Source organism: Olea europaea, chromosome 2 (genome assembly GCF_002742605.1).
Source record: "Olea europaea var. sylvestris chromosome 2, O_europaea_v1, whole genome shotgun sequence".
Classification (NCBI taxonomy): domain Eukaryota; kingdom Viridiplantae; phylum Streptophyta; class Magnoliopsida; order Lamiales; family Oleaceae; genus Olea; species Olea europaea.
In genome coordinates, this window is record NC_036238.1 from 19,644,625 (window position 1) to 19,666,844 (window position 22,220).

A 22,220-nucleotide genomic window follows, 5' to 3' on the forward strand; every position below is an offset into this window, starting at 1 on the left:
CAAGTCCGAGAGAAGCAAGCGAGAGTCGAGTCTGTCGAGAGAAGAGCGATTAAGGGTTTGGCTTGATTTTGATTTCAAACGGGTTAATTGAATGATGGGTCTGGGTGACTGGGTCGGTAAACGTAAATGGGTTATGTGCTGTGGTTACTTGGGCTTCCATCTGGGTTGTTAACTAGGCTTTCAAAAAAAAAAAAAAATTGGGCCTAGTGGAGATGCCCGCACTGGATCTAATGGGGCTCCGCCCCTGCAATTGTGGATGCAAAGAACAAAACAAACTGGCAATGGTTCATAGAATTTTTGGTTCATGACATAGGGATGCACAACCCTCGAGCTTGGAAATTCATTTTCGATAAACAAAAGGGTTTGGTGGATTCCATAAGTCAATACTGTGAAGGAGCGGAGCATAGGTGTTGTGCTAGACATCTTTATAGCAATTTTACCTTGGCACACAAAGGTCTGGCACTTAAGAACCTATTTTGGACTGCAGCAAGGGCAACAACAGTGCCAGAGTGGAAGAGTGCAATGAATGAGTTAAAAGACATAAGTGAAGAGGCTTACAACTGGTTCCTTGAAAAACCTCCTTCCCAATGGACCATATCCCATTTTGAAAAGCATTCGAGATGTGATATTCTTCTTAATAATTTGTGTGAGGCATTCAATTCTTCCATTGTTGTTGCCAGAGACAGGCCCATCATCTCCATGCTAGAGAAAATTCGGCATCAGCAAATGATAAGGATGAATGCAAAAAAGGGAAGCGGCACAGAGGTGGGATCATGCATTCGGGCCAAGAATTGTGAAAATCATTGAGAAGGTTAAGTATGAGGCAAGGTACTTGAAGGCAGACTATGCAGGCAACCATAAATTTGAGATAAGTAGCAGAGACGGTTTGAGATGGAGCGTTAACTTGACAGAACATGCATGTGCTTGCAAAAAATGGTAGCTCACTGGAATATCATGTCCCCATGCAATATCAGGCATACTTTCAAGGGATATTGGCATATATGAGTACATCGACCCATGGTATAGAAAGGAGACATACCTCAAATGTTACTCCCCAATGATCCACCCGATGTCAGGGCCTGAACTATTGCCAGAATTGGAAAAGCATCCTCTCAATCAACCTTAGAAGAGAAAACAGGCTGGCAGACCCAAAAAAATGAGGAAAAGGTCACAGTTAGAGCCACCTGCAGGCGTTAAGATGGGAAGGACTGGCATGAAGATGACGTGTAAACGCTGTGGAGGGCCTGAACATAAGAAAAGAAGCTGTAAGGAGGCACTGCCTGGTGAAGATAGTTCACAGCAACGGTCTCAACCAACCACACAAGAAGATATACATACTAGATCAGCGGAGGGGAAGAGAAAAGCACATTCAACACAAACCTCCAAGTCACAGACAAAGAATTCCAACAATAGAGGATCGCAATCTTGAACATCATGTGGTTTCTCTTGTATAGTTACCTTTTTGGAAAAATGCTGTGGTTTTTTGTAAACTGAACAGTACAGTTACTTTTTTGGGAAAATGCTGTGGTTTTTTGTAAACTAAACTGGAAATATATTTTTGTAATGTTGATGTCGAATATGTTGCATTATGTTTCTGCTGTTTGTCGTTGGTTTCTGAAATTGTATTTGTAAGATCTTATGTACAGGTGATTAGAAAATATATGAGAATGTTTTATACTTCCTCTGAAAGTATTATCAAACGTTTGATACCTTTACTGCAATGTTTTTAAATGTTTGGTACTATGTCTGAAACCATTCGAAAATATTTGGTACTGATTTTGAGAATCGTTATAAGGTTTAGTACCTATGCTACACATTCTTCAGATAAGTTTGAAGTGTAATCTGCTCTTTTAATTTCACATTTTACATAGAGGCCAGGAAAAGATCGTTAAATTTCAAGTCAAAAGGTACAATACAATTTTTCCTTTTTACATATGCATTTCACAACATCTAGCACATGGCTTCATTTCGAAACCCTAAACTCAAATTTCTGGAACAAAAAACTAAAATCCTACAATCTGACCCTACATACCTAGGAACAAGCCCATTTTTGCAAACACTCCACACACAAAGCCGAAGAGCCAGATCTTCCACACATTTGGTCTTGTTGCTTGAAGGGTGTCGATTTCAGCTTCCATTTCCCTCCTAGCTCATAATAGACCAGGAATCAGTTCCTTCGATCTCTCACACATCGGAGGGTCACATCACATAAAGAAGGTGCATCCACCCACATCTTGACTTCGAGGACAAGTGAGAAATCTTCTTCCTGGGTTTAAGTTCGTCCACAAGATCTTCATCTGCACTGGGCAACCACATCTGCATACATTACCCTCCATGTGCGTGCTGATTTTTTTGACTACCTGTGAGAGAGAAGGTAGGTAATATATAGTGATAAAGAAATGGAGGGAAATAAACAGTGAAGTATATAATAGGAGGGAAATGTGTGTAATGCCCATGTTGCCTTTCACTTATTTGAGGAAAATTCTTGAAAATATCATTAAAGGGGTTAACTGACGGTTTTGGCGGTCAAACAGACGGAAACCGTCATTTTGGACTGGCCCCACACATTTTTTAAAGGTTTGGTATCTCCGGTGGCATAAACTAAAGGTTTGGGCAAAGTCTGCTAATAAACGAAAGGTTTGGTATCTCGACTGCAATTTTCCCTAATTTAAATGATTGGGAAGATGAAACTTCAACTTATAACCTTATTTACATTACTTTTAATAATCCAAATGCATGTTACAATATAATCAACAAAAATAATGTTTTTTCATCATGGAAAAACTTCTTCCATTTTGACCATAAGCTAATACAAACTAACATATGTTCAATTTTTTATTTTAGGGAAATTGCAGTAGAAGTTCCAAACCTTTGAAACACTAACAGACTTTCTCCAAACCTTTGATTTGTTGCAGCCATCACCCCTAACCTTTCGAGACGTTGCATGTGAGGCCATTTTGAACGATTTTCATCCAAAATTATGTCAATTGACCAAAAAAATTATTTTGACCATATCTTAACAATTTTCAGAGAGGCAAAATGGTAACTTTGTATTAAAGTCGAAAATCAAAAAATAAAAGTGTTCTTCTTCTTCCCCAACCCACCAACCCTCATCCACCCACACCCGAAACATTTCCTACCCCACACCACACAAAACCACCCCAACGCAGACTGCACCAAAATCCCATATTGTCAAGTAATCGGAGTTTCCCATATATAGTCGAACAAAATTTATACATACAAGTAAACGAAGATAAATGTAAATAAATATACACACAAATATACAGGATATGCAAAACTTACCAATATGAAAATCATTTCCGAGTCCATGATACTTGACAAAGTGAAGAATACCACTTTCTCTACAATCTAGAAATGAATCGGGAGAAAACTTATTAGGAGCCTCGATGCTCATTGAAGCAAAAATGCGAGAATTAGGTTTTTGAACAGTGAAAATTGGAAGCGGTTGGTGAGTGTCTGACTGAAGGAAAAGCGAAGAAGAGGATCGGAAGGAACTGAAAGAAGAACAGGAAAGGCAGCGTCGGTAAACGATTGTGAATAACAGCATTATGGCAGCGGCTATCGCCATTGGTATCAGTGAATTGAAGGAAAAAGAAGACTAATGAAGTCAAAAGCTATTAGGAAAGAGTTGAAACAACTGACGTTTTTAATTGAACATGATCTGTTCTAGTCTTTAAAAATTGGCTTCATGGTTCTGGGCCACAGGATTGTTACTGAACATGAGTTTAATTATAGTATTTATTTTGTTTGACTACGCTGGGCGGTAGTAGGTGGTTGTGGATGTGGATGTGGATGTGGAGGTGGAGGTGGAGGTGGAGGTGACGGTGGTCCGGTGGATTTTTGGTTTGAGTTGAGGGTGAGGGTGGGAGTAGGGGTAGGTGGGTTGGGAAAGAAGAAGACCACTTTTATTTTTTGATTTTTGATTTTAATGCGAGTTACCATTTTACTCCTCTAAAAATTATTAAAATGTGGTTAAAATAATTTTTTTGGTCAACTGACAGAATTTTGAATGAAAATCGTTCAAAAGGGTCTCACATGCAACGTTTGAAAATATTAGAGGTGACGGCTACAACAAATCAAATGTTTGAAAAAAATCTGCTAGTGTTTCAAAGATTTGAGACTTCTGCTGCAATTTTTCTTTTCTTTTATTATTATTTTTTAAAAGAGTAGAAAAATGCAAAAATATAAATATCTCTAAAAGTGTCCAAAAGTAATTTCCTAAAATAAGCAATGGTCGATGTTATGACATTATGATGTTGTACTTTTATGGTACATAAACAATGAAAAATCCATTTTTGAATCGTGTTATAGGAATTGGGGTCGCTTCCATTTTGAACCGATTACAGTTTCGACATTAATAATTATGAACTGGGACAAACAAAATAATTTTGAATCGATAAAGAAATCGAAATATATTATTTCAATTCTAATGCAATTAAGTAGTATAGCGGGAATCTTGATTGCCATTGTTAATATTGAAGATTAAACTATTATATCTCAACAATCGAGAGAATAATTACAAAGAATAAAAAATTAAATTAAATAAACAACCCATGGTTTACGGCAATTTCAATTGGTGTTAAGATTTAACTTTAAGTCTTTCATAAGGCAAATATTTTGCAATTGAATCTCACATGACATCACAAAAATCGGTTATGGATAAAATGGGCAAAGGTTCTCACAAACCATTATATCATATCTAGTTAATATCTACTACATCCTTCGGAATTTGAACTTGTGACTTCTATCTTATCAGGATTCAACTAAAATCTTTTACAGAACATATGTTTTGAGTTTAAATCTTGGAGGACACGATAGAAATTTGTAAGGGATGAGATGGACAAATCTCTCAAAGTGGACAATATGTTGATGTAATGACTTTGATACAGAAGCTCGAATTGCTTCATTTCTCTTTGTTATGAAATACTCACATTATAGCCTATACGATAAAAATACACTTAGTTCCTATTTGGTTTAGCTAAAATAGTTGATCAAAATGTAAATTAAAGTTAACAATTAATTTTAATTATACATTACATGATATTTATAACATTTATCGACTTGTCAACTACACAACTTAGAATTTATTTTTCAACAAAACCAAATAGGGCTTTAGCCTCTACACATCTTTTTTATATTATTAATTTTTTTCCTCTTATGTGATTGATAATCGGCCGAAGAACTTAGATTGTTCGACCAAAACCCAAAATCAGTGGCTTGGTGTACAGGTGTGAACCCCTATCAACACCTCACATGGGGGTGGGTGGTTAATTTTTGACAATTTTTTATTTAGGTGGAGTCCACGCGTTTGTGAGCTATCTGAACCAGACCTCTGTACACGAGGAATTTTTCATGGAATATTGACTTGAATGTGACATGTTTCCCTTTAATTAAACTAACTTAGCAAGTAAGATTGAGTGGCGGGTGGGTGGTTAATTTTTGACAATTTTTTATTCAGGTGGAGTCCACGCGTTTGTGAGCTATTTGAACCAGACCTCTGTAAACGAGGAATTTTTCATGGAATATTGACTTGAATGTGATCCCTTTAATTAAATTAACTTAGCAAGTAAGATTGAGTGGCGGGCCTCACTTATTAAAGTTACTTATGAGATTAGCGATGACCATACTATTTAAATCGTCCATTAGGACAGATAACATCTTACAATTTTTCCTTTATTCTTTTACGAATAATGCTATTTATTCTCACCCAATTTGAACCCCAGTCTAGATAGCAATTATATGGCTTTAAATGATGAGTAATGCTATTTAGTCACATTGAAATTGCAACCTCAATCTAGATGACGCTATTATAGACTAAATGAAATGTGTAATTAGATTGATGTTACAAATTCCAATGAAGCTACATAATATTGCTCTTAAAGTAATTGAACCTATAAAATTCAAAATCATATTTGGTACGAATTAAACTCTTGATTTATTTAAATGTAAAGTAACATGATTCATTTAATTGAATCAATAAAATATTATAACCTAGATCGAGGCTCAACTTCACTTGAGATGAATAGCTTCACTTTTCTTTCTTTGGTCCATGTACCTTCCCCACTAATCACGCCTTATCATAAATTAGTTAAAGTCAAATTAATGTAAATATGATAATTGATGTCGTAAAAAGCCAGGGCTGGAAGGTCCCAAATAAAGTGGCTTTTTCGAAAAAAGCCTTGATCTTTGGAAAATTTAATTCAAAAATAATAATTGATTCCATAAATTTATCTTATTTCTGAAGTAAGTTATTTATTTTAGACCTACCCCCACCCCATATGGAAAATTAAGAATAATTTTTGTAATTTTGATCCAAATATTTGTGTTAACCTAGCTCTAATTTGAATTCTAACTCAAGTTCAACTTTACAATTATTAAACACTATTTTTTACATCATTTTATTTTTAAATTAGGCATTTTATTTAATGCGTGTTTGACTAAATTTACTTAAAATAATTAAAGTAAATTTTATAATAGATAATTTGTAGTGATCAAATCTAAAAATTGATTATTTTAATAATTAGTGACACTACTCCCTTGTTGGTAGTCTTAAAATTTGATTTTACTTTAAGTGAAGGTCAATGATTAATTTTAACCTTATATTTTATGGATCTGACAACTTTTTAACTACATTTTTAATCAACTTTCATCAAAATTTATTAAAATTTTAATTTTAATCCCCATCTAACAGGGGCTACATGTTTTTCTAAGTCTAAAAGTAATTAATTTTTTTATTTCTACATATGTTTTCATATGTTACTTATTCATAATTAGAAGAGAAATTACTTATTTTGATCATGAAATAGATATTATGATCAAAATAAATAATTTGCTCTAAATTTGATTTTGTCAGTAAAAATAATATTTTGTTAGAAATAGAATATTTATATATTAATTTATATATCAGTATATTCTTGAACCGAGCACATGGACATGAATTAAATTAATTTCTTTGGACCCTTTTAGTTGATTTTTCTCACTTTGGATGTGATTTCTCATCCACTGTGAAATGAAATTAAATGGAAGATTTTGTTCACACCAAAATAGTATTTTTGAGATAATAACATATACGGATGTATTATTGATTGCGTATTTAGGTCAAAGCTTTCAATTGTTTGAAGAGATCGATCGTTAAAGTTATTTAGAACAATATTCATTAAATAATTTCTTAATTTCTCAATGGTGGATATGTATTCTTCACTTATTTCGATCACGATTCAATCAGTTTATTTTTTTACGGCGAGCTTTGATTTTCTATTTGGTAAGACAAAATAAAAAGATCTAGTAGGACATCTTAGAATGTGAGATCTAGACTTCTTTTATTTCATTAAGCGTTGTAACTCTTTGTCGTGAATGTCATGAGTTTAGCTTCTTGTGGTGCGAGTACATTTAAAAAAATTTAAATTTTAGCTCATCCTAATATTATTTTCTGGTTTCGCCCTTACGAAAAGCTTAACTCATTATTCGTGAAATTGACTTTTTGTTGATCTATTGACTTGATTTTTTTCTGTACACATTTTTGTATGACCGTGCTACAGGTACAATATATTTGACAGCCTGGCTGACATTCCTCTTACATATAGGGACCCCACGATTAAAATAACTGCGGACCCCCCACGTTTGTGAGAGGACTGTATGTGTGTTGTACAAACATCATTTTCCTTTTTCTATAGAATGGCCAATGTAAGAGAAAGCAATAGAAAGATATTCAAAATATTTACCTCATGGATTACAACATAATGCAATTGTGAATTACTTAAAATTTGTCCCAAAGTAAAATAGACAAGATTAAATAATAATAATAATAAATAAATAAAAATTCTAATACAAGTTGATAAAACCTATGTCAAGTTGATATGATCTTGATAATGCAATCGTGAATTACTTAAAAGATTGTCCCAAAGTAAAATAGATAAGATTATATATACATATACAAAACCTATGTCCAGTTGATATGATCTTGATACTTTGTTATACTATTTTTGTTTTTAGAATATTATACCCGTATCTGATACGAATTAAAATCTTGATTTTAATTTAAATCAAAGTTAAAAATTAATTTGAAACACATTTCACGATATCACAACTTTTTAACTACATGATTCATTAATATTTATTAAAATTTATCAAAAATCTGGTTCTAATCCCCATTAAACAAATGCTAAATTTTATTTTTCTTACATGCTATTTTGTATTTTTACTAATGGGCAAAAATATTGATATACAAAAATAATAAGAGATCGATTTTAGAGCTGCCTATTTTTAAATTAGTCATCAATATAAAAATTATATTTTAAAATCATATAAATAGCAGTCAATGGAATGCAATGGAAATGCTATACAATATAATCGCTATTTGTATTGTATTAATTTTTGCTAAAATTTTAATTTTTTAAATAAGCTGTGAAAAAAGTCAGAAATACTTGTGCATTGTATAAAAGGGTAATTAGCACAAAATATCCCTATTTTTCGATGTTTTTGTGGAAAACGTCCATACCTTTCATTTTTTGACGGATTACACCCTTACCTTTACCTTTTTTTGCGAAAAACATCCTTCTGTCAACTCTCCGTTAAAATGCTCCGTTAAATCAAAAAGGTAATTAGCACAAAAGGTCCCTATCTTTCAAAGTTATTGTGCAAAACGTCCCTACCTTTTATTTTTAGCATAATTAGCAGAAAAGGTCCCTACCTTTCAATATTATTGTGCAAAACGTCCATACCTTTCATTTTTAGCATTTTTACCCCTACATTTCACCTTTCATTGCGCAAAAGGTCATTTTCATCCATTTTTTTCAATAAAATGACGATTTTACCCTCCTATTGAAATAAAACAAAAAGAAAAGAAAAAAATAATTAATTAATTGCAATCATAGTTCTAAATCTTTCAAAACATTACAGATAAATCATAAATTCTCAACCACCACCATTTTCACAACCTATCAAGCTGCCAACTATAAATCCACATAATACCACCTTTGGACCACCATGCCCACCGGACTCCACCACCGTAAATGTAGTTGTTTCGGACAGATTGGTGACCAATACTATGGAGGAGGATATTGGGGAGAGTGAGGCGACACTGGTGGTGGTGGAGTTCGATAGGTGTTGTGGTCGAAAAGTGGTGCTATATGGATCTATAGGTGGTGGCTTGGTGGGGTTGTGAAAGTGGCGGTAGTGGAGAATTTAGGATTTATCTGTAATGTTTTGAAAGATTTAGAACTATGATTGCAATTAATTAATTATTTTTTTCTTTTCTTTTTGTTTTATTTCAATAGGAGGGTAAAATCGTCATTTTATTGAAAAAATGGATGAAAATGACCTTTTGCGCAATGAAAGGTGAAATGTAGCGGTAAAAATGTTAAAAATGAAAGGGAGGGACGTTTTGCACAATAATATTGAAAGGTAGGGACCTTTTCTGCTAATTATGCTAAAAAATAAAAGGTAGGGACGTTTTGCACAATAACTTTGAAAGGTATGGACCTTTTGTGCTAATTACCTTTTTGATTTAACGGAGCATTTTAACGGAGAGTTGACAGAAGGACGTTTTGCGCAAAAAAAAGGTAAAAGTAAGGGTATAATCCGTCAAAAAATGAAAGGTAGGGACGTTTTCCACAAAAACATCGAAAGGTAGGGATGTTTTGTACTAATTACCCTTGTATAAAATGTGAAGTTAAAAATGATTTTTGACATTCAAAAATGACTTTTAGTAAAAGAGAATGAAACCCAAAAAGAGTAACAACCAATAATGTTACAATGATAAAATCTTAAATTTTGTAAACTTGAAAAAATAAAAAGAACAATGGTGAATTTTCTAATGAAAAATCTCACCTACACCAAATATAGGCCCCACCGCCACTCTCACACATCACAATTCTCAAAATTTCTACATAAAAACGGATCACAAGTATTCCAGTAAAAACCATAGGCTAGTCCTTACAGTATATCGAATAAAAAGGACTAGAATCTACTTGATCATATCGAACTGACCAATTTTCTCCACACAAAGTGCCACAAGCTCTTCCACCACTCCATTAATCTCTTCCTCTCCTCTCCTATCCAAGTCTTCACTCACTCGTTTTGATCTCTTTCTTATTTCCTCTCTACTTTTATCCAAAATAATTTTCCTTATCGCTTTTGCAATCTCTTCATCTTGAAGTTTCCCATTCTCATCCCTAAAAGCTTCCACTCCTACTCCAATGGCTTCCACAACTCTTGCATTAAATGGTTGGTCAATTTGCATAGGCATGGCGATTATTGGGACACCAAATTTCATGCTTTCCAGTGTAGAACTCCATCCGCAGTGACTGACGAAGCCACCAATGCTCGGGTGGCCTAAAATTTTGGCTTGTGGCGCCCAACCTTCCACGACGAGACCTCGATCTCCTACCTTTTCAAGAAATCCTTGTGGCAGTGCCTCTTCGATCTTTATATTTTCCATCAGAGGAAACCTACATCGAAGTAATAAACCTTATATTATTTTCATTAGCAAGATTCAATAAATCGTAAAAATAAACAGAAATTCAGAGTTTATACTTTGTCACTATTCTTTTGTAAAAATTGTAAATTTATTTTACGCGCGACCATAATTTATTTGCCATACATGTATCGTTTCAATAAGAAAATTACACCATTTGTCCCTAACTTATTGCCTTATTAACACGTCGATACCTAAGTCTTCAAATGAGCAAGTTAGTAATATAAAATAACTGCACGATCAATTTCAGTAGCATAAATCATTCACGTCTTTGTTAAATTGTGACGTGATCCTTGCATATCAAACCATATTAAAGTTTTGGTATTGACTATAAACAGGTATCTGATACGAGGTTTACACTGTGATTTATGTCCAGGAGAAATTTCACGGAGCCCCTCACACACAACAGGTGGGCCACCTCATAAAAAATTTAACCCCCCATCCTCGCCCTCTCGTTGTATGTTCCGGAGGAAACCCGTCCGATACCCACAGCATTATTCTTATAATTTTCGTCTCAACCTTGCAACTATAATAGAAGTTTGAAGATCAACATGCTGTCGGGTAGTAAGTTCAAGGACTACAGTTGCAAATTTTCCATTTAGAGTAGGTTTGACGAAAAGTATTTTGCAACTTTTAGAAGGTTTTACGTACCTGATAACCCACACGAAGTTAACCTGGCTAAGCTCAAGTGCCTTTGCGACTTCAAGTCTCTCTTCCTTGGACAGAAAATATTCACTGCCAAACGAAACAAAGACAACTGAATTCTTCTCCTTCTTGTCAAGCCATTCCATTATCTCCTTATTTTCGTCTTCAATCACAGGATCTTGAACAAGTGTGCCTACAGGGACAATCTTTTTGTTACATAAAATTGACATAAAATCTATATATTTTCCCTCGATCTCTCGAGAAGTTTTGATAAGAACGATTTTCTTTGATTTTGTCAGAGCAGCGAAAGCCCGATCACTCTCTTTAACATTGCCCACTTGTGACTCGCATAATTCTTGAATCTTAATTCTCTCGAACTGCCTTAGATAAATCTCTGGAAACGGAAATGCTTCATCTGGTTTTTGATCCATGAAAAGATTATAACAAGCGATTGTTGCACCAACTGTTAGAAACTGCACCGCCGAGATTCCACGGGAAGAAGCCAGTTCCGCCACCCACGGCTGATTATAGTCGTACATAACGATCTGGGGTTTTACAGTATCGAGAATGTTAGATAAATTAGGGCTTGATTCCTCAAAGGCTTCTTTGAGGGTTGTCATGAGGTGGGGTGGTAGGCCATTCGTAGTATGGTAAGGTGGAGGTAGTTCAGGGGAAGAAGGAAGAGTTAGCTCAACGAGTTGGATTGAGTCAGTGAATTTTTCTGGGATTTTTTTCTTGATTGAAGTGAGATTTACAGCAGTCGAACACAAATGGATATGGAAATTTCTGTATACAAGTCTTTTGGCTAATTCTAGAAATGGAGAAATGTGTCCATGGGCTAGCCATGGCAACATTAGTACGTTAATTGTGTTTCTTCTGGCTTCCATGATTTCTCTCTGAGAGTACTAAATGGATACGAGTGTAAGAATGTGAGTGGTGCAGTATTTATAACAAACAGGAGAACCTGTGGGAAGCAAGAAGAAGACTCCGGCTGGTTTCAAAAAGTTCGAACAAATAATTTATTATTTATAAGTTATAACAGACAGGAGACTCTGTGCGAAGCAAGAAGAAGGATTAAAAGCTACTCAATCAGGGAGAAAAACAGGGTTTGGTGGCAGGGCAGCACCTATCTGGCTATCTTTTCATTTTTTTTTTCCTTCCCTTAATTGGTCAATCAATGACACGTGTCCTCTATTTTTAGGCGGTTTGTACCATATTTTTTCCTTAGGGGTTAATGAGATTCGATTTAGACGATTTGTGCCATATTTTATCTCAAACCATTTTATACAAATTGAAATTTTTTCAAACCAAATCAAATTATACCATTTTATTTTACAAACCAAACCAAATCATAATTTACGATTTGGCTCGAATTTAATCCACAGTTTACATGGTAATATATTTAAAACAAGTTAACATGTAAGTTTAAACAAGAACTAATATTGTTAAATGTTAAATTACATTCATATTTACTATGAAACCTATGAATAAATTATTTTTAAATTTGGTTGCTAAAATATGTTAATGGAATAAATACATTTTTCTTTATTTTTATTTTTATTTTCTTGTTTAACTTTCATATTGTCATATAACTGTTGATAAAAGTAAAGTTGAATTCTATTATAGTTTAGTTAAAATCCATTTTGTCTTACAAGTGAGATGCTAAATAAGAATTAAACGGGATACGTTTAAAAGTACAAAGATTGATAGAATTTATGCTTATTGGAGATTGACGAATTTCATTCTCTAACTACTTTATAAAAGTGCGTAGAATGTAGTAACAATGGTTAGGGAACTTTATCATTTCACACAATCAATACGTTCTATCATTCTTTCTTTTCAAATAACAAACAAGTTTATTAATCATTTAAACACACAAATATTCATTTTTCTATTCAAATTACGACTCACAAGTGTATAATAAGTTCAAAAACAACAAATAAAAAAAAGAACAATGAAAAAATGGCTTGAATGAAAATCTGAGCCTTATCGAGAAAGAAAGAGACAATTTAGATAGAATTTAACAGACTAACAAGCAAAAGGCGATAAGCGATTCATTTAGTAGTGACAAACAATCGTCAAATGTTTGGAAAATGAGAATTTATATTAGTACTTTTGAAACTTTGGACATGATTTGCTGCCGTAATTTTGTTGAGCTATGATTTGGATTGCCAAAAATATATATAGATTTTTCATTTAATATGATTTAGGAATAATTTTAGTTTAGTTTACATATCGTGTAAGAACATGTATTGTGAACTTTTTAAATCATGTATCAATAATGATGAACCTAATTTACTTTTTATGATTATTTCAATGAGCTGGTTGTAATTTGTATTGTTAAATTGATATTTTTTTCTCAAAAGTGAAAATTGTAAAATTTATAAATTAATAAAATTAATGTTTTAATTAAAAATTTAAAAAACGGTTCGGTTAGATTTTGTGCGGTTTTTGAAAATTGAAACATAAACCAAATATTTTGAAATGATATGATTTGGTTTGAGAGAAAAAAATTGCAGGTTCACGTGGGTCCGAACCAACGGTTTCAAATTAACGATTTCGATTCGATTTACGATTTCGTAAATTTTTTTTTTGTACAACTCTATCTATTCCCAACCTTGTTTGCATAGCAAAGTTCAGGAAGCAGAGTAGAACACTCCAGCTGGTTTCACAAAGTTTAAACAAATTATTTATTTCTCTCTTGAGTTCTAACTGGATACGAGTGTAAGAATCTGAGTGCTTGAGACTGCATTATTTAACTATTTATAACAGAGGAGAACCTGTGCGAAGCAAGAAGAAGACTCCAGCTGGTTTCAAATAGTTTTAACAAATAACTTGATCAGTTTACAGTTTAAAGGTTAAGTACCATTTGTCATCCGAACCTACGTTTTCTTACTCTAACGAAACGAACAGGATGGCGTCTTCTTTCCACCGGTCGTCATAAGTTTTCTTTTTCTATTGGAAAATCGAGCAGATTCGACAAATTGATTACGTGGTGCATGTTTTGTCACCCACGCAATTTACTTTTAAATAAATAAGTCGGTAAAATATTACTTTATCTAAAATATATTAATTTATATTAGCATTTTATTGAAATTTTTTTGAGATATAATTTTTGAAAAGGCGTTAACATAAAGTACTTTTATGCAACTCTTAAGTGTTATTTTATTTTATTTTTTTAAAAAAAGGTAAAATATTGTACCGTCACTACATTAAAAATAAACAGTAACACAGATGTTATCTTACGAAGACATATTTCATGAAAATGTTCTTTTTTTTTTTAATGAAAGTTGGAAATATTTATTTAAATGAAAAGGAGATATATTTTAAAAAATCATGAAAGAAAATATTGTCTTTAATAAAAAGAGGCATTTTTGAAAAAACATATAAGGAGATATTTTAATTTTTTTGAATGAAAATAAAGTATATGTGAAGTTAATCCATAAATTAATTAATCTCATTGGAGCTTCCCAGTTTAGAAGGGAATTAAAATTAGATTTTTACTTGACATATATATATATATTTTGGAAATAAGATTTCAATATCACCTTTAGTGAATGTTTCCATGTTCATCGTGCTATGAACATAGATAGATAAATTACGATAAATGTAACACAATTCCTTAAAATGAATATAAATTCATCCATCAATTAATTAATAAGTGTATTACTATTTGCTTAGTTTGTTAAGCAAACGTACCTAATAAATCATTTTTCAATATCACCTTTAGTGAATGTTTCCATGTTCATCGTGCTATGAATATAGATAGATAAATTACGATAAATGTAACACAATTCCTTAAAATGAATATAAATTCATCCATCAATTAATTAATAAGTGTATTACTATTTGCTTAGTTTGTTAAGCAAACGTACCTAATAAATCATTTTTCAATATTTAAAAACTTTTTTTCTTAAATAATTAATTTAAATTATCAAACTGAACAAAATTTATGGGGCTGTTATCCAAATCTCCAATATTGCATTTGTAAAATCCCAGTGCTCGAACCGTGTGCAGGCACTCTTCTCAAAGACAAATAAACAAAGCTTTAAAATTAGTTTATGTATTAAAATATGAAGAAACAAAACTACAGTTTTTCCTCTTTGAACACGTGTCGTCTCTTCACTCTTGCGTGGCTTTGCAGCAGCCTACCACGTTGCCTTGCACATGCCACGTTACACAACTATTCATTATTCAATCAACGATAATGAATTTTCTGATTGAAAATCGCAATTACAAAGTCACTAATTTAGGAAAATGTTTTTCCAACGGGGGTCTGATCGACCGCCTGACAGAATCCCACCAAAAGGGTGGGTCCTGCATCAAAAAATGGGTCCTCCCCCACCTATTGGTGGGGTTCTGTCAAAGGTCGGTAGGGTTCTGTGTTGGTGAAGCATGGTCCCACTAAAATATGTCGACTGAAGCGCAATCAATTAACACCCATGCTACACGTAAATTATTTTTGACATCATGCTACGTGACGATACAAGATTGGACAATTTTTTTAAAACAATACTTTTCCGTTCAATACTTTGAAATATAATGGAATGTACACAAAGTTTTACGCCAAAGAATGCACACTTAGCAAAATTCATCAATTTATTTCATCCTAATTGAGAATCGAGAGTTCTACAATCGGAGAATAAAGCTGGGGGAAAAATTCATAAGTAAAAGATTAAGTATGGTATATTTCAAAATTAAGAAAATAAATTTCAAACTTCAAAAATCAAAATTTTATTAGAATATATATTATTTAATTTATTTATTTATTAATTAAATATATTTAGGTCACATATTTATACAATTTGATCACAAATTAATAATTTAATTAATCACTTATTATTTTTTGGTTGCAAATTAGAAATTTTATGTCACTAGTTATTTTACTATCACAATTCAAAAATTTTGTAAGTCATAGTTCGTTCATTGGTCACAAATAAAAAATTAATTAGTCATGAATTAGTTTTTAGTCACAACTTATCAAATTATTGATCATAACTTATTTCTCGGTCACAAATAAAAAATTTTATAGGTCACATATTATTTTTCAGTCACGAATAAAATTTTTTGTAGGTCACAGTTTGTTCATCGGTCACAAATAAAAAATTAGTTAGTTACGGATTAATTTTTAATCACAATTTATCAAATTATTGTTCACAACTTATTTCTCGATCATAAATAAAAAATTTTATAGGTCACATATTGTTTTTCGATCACAAATCAAAAATTTTATAAGTCACAGATTATTCATTGCTCATAGAATCAAAACTTTTATTGGTCACAACTCATTTATTCATTGTAAATTATTAGATTAATTGGTGACGATTAATTTTTCGATCACAACTTAATAAATTATGAATCACAAACACAATTTTTAGGTCATATATTATTTATTTGTCACAAATTAACCAATTACTGGTCACATTCAACCAATAAATTGGTCACAAACACCCGCACAACACTTGTAACCACCACATAGCCACTTGCAGTGGCACCACCGCCACCATAGTCGCAATAACTACCACCACCGCCATCTCCTGACGGCAATATCACTACCTAAAATTAACACATAATCGTACCATATCCACCACCACCTCAATAAACCCGTCGTCGCCCACATATAAACATAACCATCGCCACCATCTCACCACCCACAATATCCACCACCACCAACAAAACCACAATCATCACCATATCCAACGTAACCTCCGACATGTTGGATCCAACAAAGTTGCCGCCACCCAAATACCACCACCACCACCACCACCATTACCCCATCCATCAACTAAAAGCAAACCCAAAACCCCACTAGATTGCGGAGCTGTAGATTCTGGCCACAATCCACAACAGATCTTGACCACGGTAGTGCAGTAGTGTAACTTGTGAGCCTCGAGCCGCGCCGTCAAAGGTTAACACATTCTCACCAACATCACGATTAGTACCACGATCACCGCCTGTACCAAGAATCACCATCACCATTTCCATCTCCACGCCACACCAAATCAACAAAAAAATCCCCAATCTCAGTGTCACTGTCGCCGCCACACTACCACCACCATAAAATCGTGGCTGTAGTGTGGGTGATAGGCGCACTACCGTCACGGAGAGTTGATAGCACCCGGGAGATGACACCAACAGAGAAGTTGAGTGAAAAGAGATGGACTCCGGTGGTTCTGCATGCAATTGTCACCGTTAACGATCATGTACAGTGATGCTGCTGCTGCTACAAGGTGTCGTTTGGCTAGATCCGGAGCTGCCGGAGAGAGAAGATGGTGCGGCGCCAGAGATCGAGTAGAGAGGCTGTGAAGAGAGGAGGAGAGAGGAGAAATGGATTGGGATTTTGAAATGAAATATGTATAAATAATATTTAATATTTAAATATAAAATTTTCTGATTTTTGAAAGATTAAACTACCCATCTGATTTTAAAATACAAGATTTTTAAGGTAGGTTATTGTGTAATTTCCACTTAAGCTGGTCATACAGTACTAGTACAAGGCCCATGTGGCCCTATGCAATTGGCAGAGTCCATATTCCGAAGATGAAACATGCAACCTTCTTTAATACGATCGCATATAAGACGGTCAAAACAATGAATCTAACAAGATGAGCCAAACCCTTGTAATTTAACGACCAACTTTCTCCCCATAAAGCATCGCGAGCTCTTCCACTTAAGGATGTCAACGAATAGAGTCGAAACTTGAAGTTCAGGCTCAGCTCGAGTAAAAATTGTCCGAACTTTTTTTTTGTCCGAGCTGAACTTTTGCTCAATCAAAAAATTTAAGCTTTACCCAATAAAGCACAAGCCTTTTTTGGCTCTAGTCAAGTCGAGATTTTGCTCTACCAAAAATTCTAGGCTCGACTCGATGAGGTTCGAGCTGATCAGGCTCACCTTTTCTTTTATAAAATATGTTGCTGCTTTTTGCAAGCAATTGTAGAGTTGCCTGCTGCAACTTCATTTTTTTCTATTTTTTAAAAGGGTCACTCGTCACTTGTAGAAAATGGCCCGTGACACGAGTCAGCCTGTGTGACTTGTCAAGCCACATGGGCTGGCTCGAGGTTGGACTGACACTCCAAATGGAGCTCGGCCTGGCCTTGAGTCGGGCCAACTAGAACTTTTTTAGATCGAGTCACGAGCGGCTTGAGCCGACGAACTAATTGACACCCCTCCTTCCGCCATTCCATTCTTGAAGATGATATTCAATAAAGAACATTGTTGGAAATATTATTAGTTAAATATGCCACATTTAGTTGCTAAAAAATATAATATCTAGAGACGAGAGTAAGCTTACTATATTTATTTTTTGTGTGTTGTGTTTTAGTTTTGTTATTAACTCGTGTTTATTTTTCATTGTAATTATGTTTTAAGTTTTTTATTAATAAAACTATGTCAGTTAGAGTGGTTTTATTGAAAAAATATTTTACAGAAAAAAATATAGCATCATGGTATTCTGCAATTAGGTTGCAATGGAGAATACAGTCTGGCTATGCACCACAAATTGGAAGAACTCCATGCATGGGGACTGTCTCAAGAGATGATTCAGGACCAAATATTTCGGGCTTATGGCACTGAAAGTAATCTCAAGAACACTAAATTTATGCCAAAATTTGATGGTTTTTTTCAAAATGAAGAAAATTCAGATCAATATCTTGAAGAAAATGGCACAAAAAATAACCTGAAAAACAACAAATATTTACCAAAATCTGATTTTCTTTTCAATGATCAAGAAAAATCATCAGATTTATTTCTTGAAGAACGTGTCAGCAAAACTAAACGTAAACTAGTATATAGCAACCAGAAGGCCTGATTTTGATTTGCTAAAACTTCATTTCCTGGTTACTAATCATTTATTTCAAATTCTATATTTAAGCGTCATTAAATTATTTGACTGAATTTATGTCTGAAAAATAAACTTCTAGACACGAATAATCTAACATTTCTACAGTATTCATTGTTCAATTTGCAAATTTGATCGTCTTCTTTTCGAAGAGGTGTACTTGTATGATCATTTCTACTTTGTTTACAACTATGGATTTCGAGTTATCGTTCTTCTTGTTGTCATTGTTGCTAGTTTTCTTTTTGTTACCAGGATAATAATAATATGTATGCAATTGAATACAATTATTAATCAGTTTTTCCCTAAAGTTACATTTAATTAGTTATATTTAATTCAAGATTTTAGCCTATAACTAAAAAAATAAAATAATAATAAAATAAAATAAATGTCTTTTTAGGATTGCCACTCTTGTGAACGATGACTTAAAAAATCTATTTTACTTGAAGCCATTTTGAAAATAAATTTTAGGAAACACTCCAACGGTTTAATATTGATCAAATACCAAAGTAATTATGCTCTTTACAAACACATATCACCATGTAAAGTTTAGCTAACTCCAAAATCCCGTGCTCGAGATCAATACAATACAAAACAAAACTTGGCTAGCTACCACCTACTCTCAACTAATAAAGGAAATACACAATTGGCTCTTTTACTAAGTTGCCTTTAGAGCTGATACAAGGTTAATCTTACAATTAATTTTCTAAATGTCATTATAAAACCTATCTTACAAAACACAATTTTTAGAAATTAAAATATTTATAGGAAAATAGTTTATTAGTCAATACTTAAGAGCATGTCTAATAGGCTAGTGAATTGCACCAAAAAGTGTCACGTCATCTCAAACTGCTTATATGACAAGAAAAAAGACGAACGATAGTCCTCTTTTGCTCGTCACATAAAAAATAATTCACATGATTGCATGAACTTTGCTGTATTTACAGAAAAATTGTACATACAACTTGACAGGATGTACTGTCATTGGGCACTGTCCAAAAAATGTAGTGCTGACACTTGTACATAGTGATTCGCTCTATATAAGTAGCAAAATTCTTATTGCATTAAAGATTTTTTGAGAAGAATTGGTTCTAGAACCCTAATCAACCCTATGAATAGAAATCGACAAGCATTAATTGCACAACCATAAAAACTAAAGCAGCCTGCATTACTTGCACCCTGCGTGACTTTTCAGGAAAGGAACAAAGTCCTCTTTATATGCTCACATGTGATTCTGTGAGTAACCAGTTAACAAACTTCCCCAAATTTCAAGCAAGGATTAACGTACTTAGTATTCAATTTAAATTGAGCATATAACACTATATTCTTTAATGTCCAATTAAAATCTGGTTGCAATGTTCACCTAGCATGAAAAATGAGATTGCAATAAGATTTTTCTTAGAGAACCAAATTGAATTACTCGAATTCTCTCAACACCCGTGTTGTGTCAAAAGAGTATTCATATAGTCGACTTTTAAGTTTATCAAGAATACACTTTTGTTAATATGCTGAAGTTTATTATGACTAAAAATGGGAAGATATTTTAAGAATCGACAAGTATATGTTGCTTTTTTTCCAAAATTTATGGCTTCAAAAGAAAGAAAGGGGTAGAGAGAGAGCAAGTATTAAAGCAAAAGCAAATACCAGATGCAAAAAGATGTATATATGGGATAGAAATCAAGCATTTCCATTTAAACATCAAAGAAGAAGTTAATTAATGAAGAGTCTCGCAAGTATTGGAAGCAGCGGGAGATCATCCACAGATGACAATAATATTAATGATGATCATGACGAGGTCTCCAAGTTGGCTATAGCATCGTTTCAAGCAAGAGAAGAAGAGATCGAGAGGAAGAAAATGGAGATGAGAATGAAGGTCGAATCTCAACTCACTCGCGCTGAAGAAGAAACCAAGCGTTTGGCACAAATTTGGGAAGTAGGTCCAACGAATTATTTCCATATACAATAGAGATGGACCATAGAATAGATTACTTTTTCTTCATTAATACTATTAGCAAACTTCGTCAAATACGCCATTATTGTCAATATTCACACGGTGGGAGAAAAACAATTGACTTTGTCGTTTGTTAGTCAAGCTTCGAAGGTCCTAATTACGGGAGATTTGAAGAACCACAAGTTGCAAATGACTCATCTCGACCTCGTTTGGTGATACCTTGTCGATGATTGTTGTCTCAACCTTATTTTTGTTCTCAAGTTGGATTTCATCAACAGTAAAAACCCAGTTTATAACATCATTTTTCTGCTATTTTAAGATCGACTAGTGTTGTAAAATATTCTATGATGCAGGAACTGGAAGTGTTAACGGATCCCATGAGAAAAGAAGTTGCCAGTGTACGTAAAAGAATAGACATGGCTAACCGTGACCTAAAATCACTTGGACAGACCTGCCAAAAGAAAGTAAAGACTTCTTTTTCCCAAAACTCCTTGTTAATATTTGGGAATATGAGATAAAATACAATAGGAATGACAACTTTTATTAGCATTAATCCATGATATATATAAATAAGCATATGCTTGGCCCCAATTTTTTAAAATTCATTTTTTCTGAACTTATTTTGAATTACAACTTTTCAACCACTTACTTTATCAATTTTAATCAAAATCCACTGAAAATCTAATTTTAGATTTTCAGCCAAACCAGATGTCTAAATAAATTTCTTCAAGATTGATGCCACTTAAAAATTTCAAGAATGTCTTGACAGGAGAGAGAGTATAAAGAAGCCCTGGAAGCTCTCCATGAAAAGAACAATGAAAAAACTCAGCTGACCACGACCCTCATGCAGGTAAAATTAACCTCACTTATTGAATTCAGATTTTTAAATATATTTACTACTCTTTTCTAATTATAAAATCAATTTTCTATTGTCATTTCCAGTTGGTGAATGAAAGTGAGAAATTCAGAATGAGGAAACTGGAAGAACTAGCCAAGATTGTAAATCCAAACACCTAATATACATTAAACTATTGAGTTCCTATCAATGTAATCTTGTGTAAATTCTTATTGTATCTTGCAATCTTACCATATATCAATGCAATACACTATTTTTATTTTTTCCCTAATGTCTTGGTTTATCTATTTATTTTTTGCGTAGTACTACGTGCTATACATTCAAGACATGGACAACACTGCATAATATAGATATAGCGTATCAAACTTAAAACACATCTTTTATTAGTACAAGAACTCTGAAGATTTCCACGCAAATTGCAACAATTTATCCATGAACG

The 22,220-nt window shown here is 33.3% G+C and overlaps 3 protein-coding genes across 3 annotated transcripts; 1 reads left to right on the forward strand and 2 right to left on the reverse strand.

Annotated features, from left to right (window-relative positions):
* Positions 1-1,888: 1,888 nt before the first annotated feature.
* Positions 1,889-3,800, reverse strand: LOC111376043. The gene is made up of 2 exons (XM_022998973.1): positions 3,304-3,800; positions 1,889-2,360 (listed from the first exon to the last, which is right to left on the reverse strand). Exons 1-2 carry the CDS (start codon positions 3,587-3,589, stop codon positions 2,326-2,328), a joined length of 321 nt encoding a protein of 106 aa, XP_022854741.1. The 5' UTR covers positions 3,590-3,800; the 3' UTR covers positions 1,889-2,325.
* A 5,964-nt stretch (positions 3,801-9,764) lies between these two features.
* LOC111365509 (beta-D-glucosyl crocetin beta-1,6-glucosyltransferase-like) lies at positions 9,765-12,266 on the reverse strand. The gene is made up of 2 exons (XM_022986068.1): positions 11,147-12,266; positions 9,765-10,469 (listed from the first exon to the last, which is right to left on the reverse strand). The coding sequence occupies exons 1-2, from the start codon at positions 12,025-12,027 to the stop codon at positions 9,986-9,988; spliced, it is 1,365 nt and encodes a 454-aa protein (XP_022841836.1). The 5' UTR covers positions 12,028-12,266; the 3' UTR covers positions 9,765-9,985.
* An 8,213-nt stretch (positions 12,267-20,479) lies between these two features.
* On the forward strand, positions 20,480-22,047 carry LOC111365517. Its single transcript, XM_022986075.1, has 4 exons — positions 20,480-20,907; positions 21,279-21,389; positions 21,695-21,775; positions 21,868-22,047. The coding sequence occupies exons 1-4, from the start codon at positions 20,692-20,694 to the stop codon at positions 21,940-21,942; spliced, it is 483 nt and encodes a 160-aa protein (XP_022841843.1). The 5' UTR covers positions 20,480-20,691; the 3' UTR covers positions 21,943-22,047.
* Positions 22,048-22,220: the final 173 nt, after the last annotated feature.

What these genes read in the sequence shown, in the direction of transcription:
- LOC111365509 (XM_022986068.1), bottom strand. Translation starts at nt 12,027, where the DNA reads ATGGAAGCCAGAAGAAACACAATTAACGTACTAATGTTGCCATGGCTA. An exon ending in AACTTCGTGTGGGTTATCAG is followed by an intron (nt 10,470 to 11,146) that starts GTACGTAAAACC and finishes ACTTCGATGTAG; the next exon opens with GTTTCCTCTGATGGAAAATA.
- LOC111365517 (XM_022986075.1), top strand. Translation starts at nt 20,692, where the DNA reads ATGAAGAGTCTCGCAAGTATTGGAAGCAGCGGGAGATCATCCACAGAT. An exon ending in GTTTGGCACAAATTTGGGAA is followed by an intron (nt 20,908 to 21,278) that starts GTAGGTCCAACG and finishes TCTATGATGCAG; the next exon opens with GAACTGGAAGTGTTAACGGA. An exon ending in TGACCACGACCCTCATGCAG is followed by an intron (nt 21,776 to 21,867) that starts GTAAAATTAACC and finishes TGTCATTTCCAG; the next exon opens with TTGGTGAATGAAAGTGAGAA.
- LOC111376043 (XM_022998973.1), bottom strand. Translation starts at nt 3,589, where the DNA reads ATGGCGATAGCCGCTGCCATAATGCTGTTATTCACAATCGTTTACCGA. An exon ending in CGGAAATGATTTTCATATTG is followed by an intron (nt 2,361 to 3,303) that starts GTAAGTTTTGCA and finishes TCTCTCTCACAG; the next exon opens with GTAGTCAAAAAAATCAGCAC.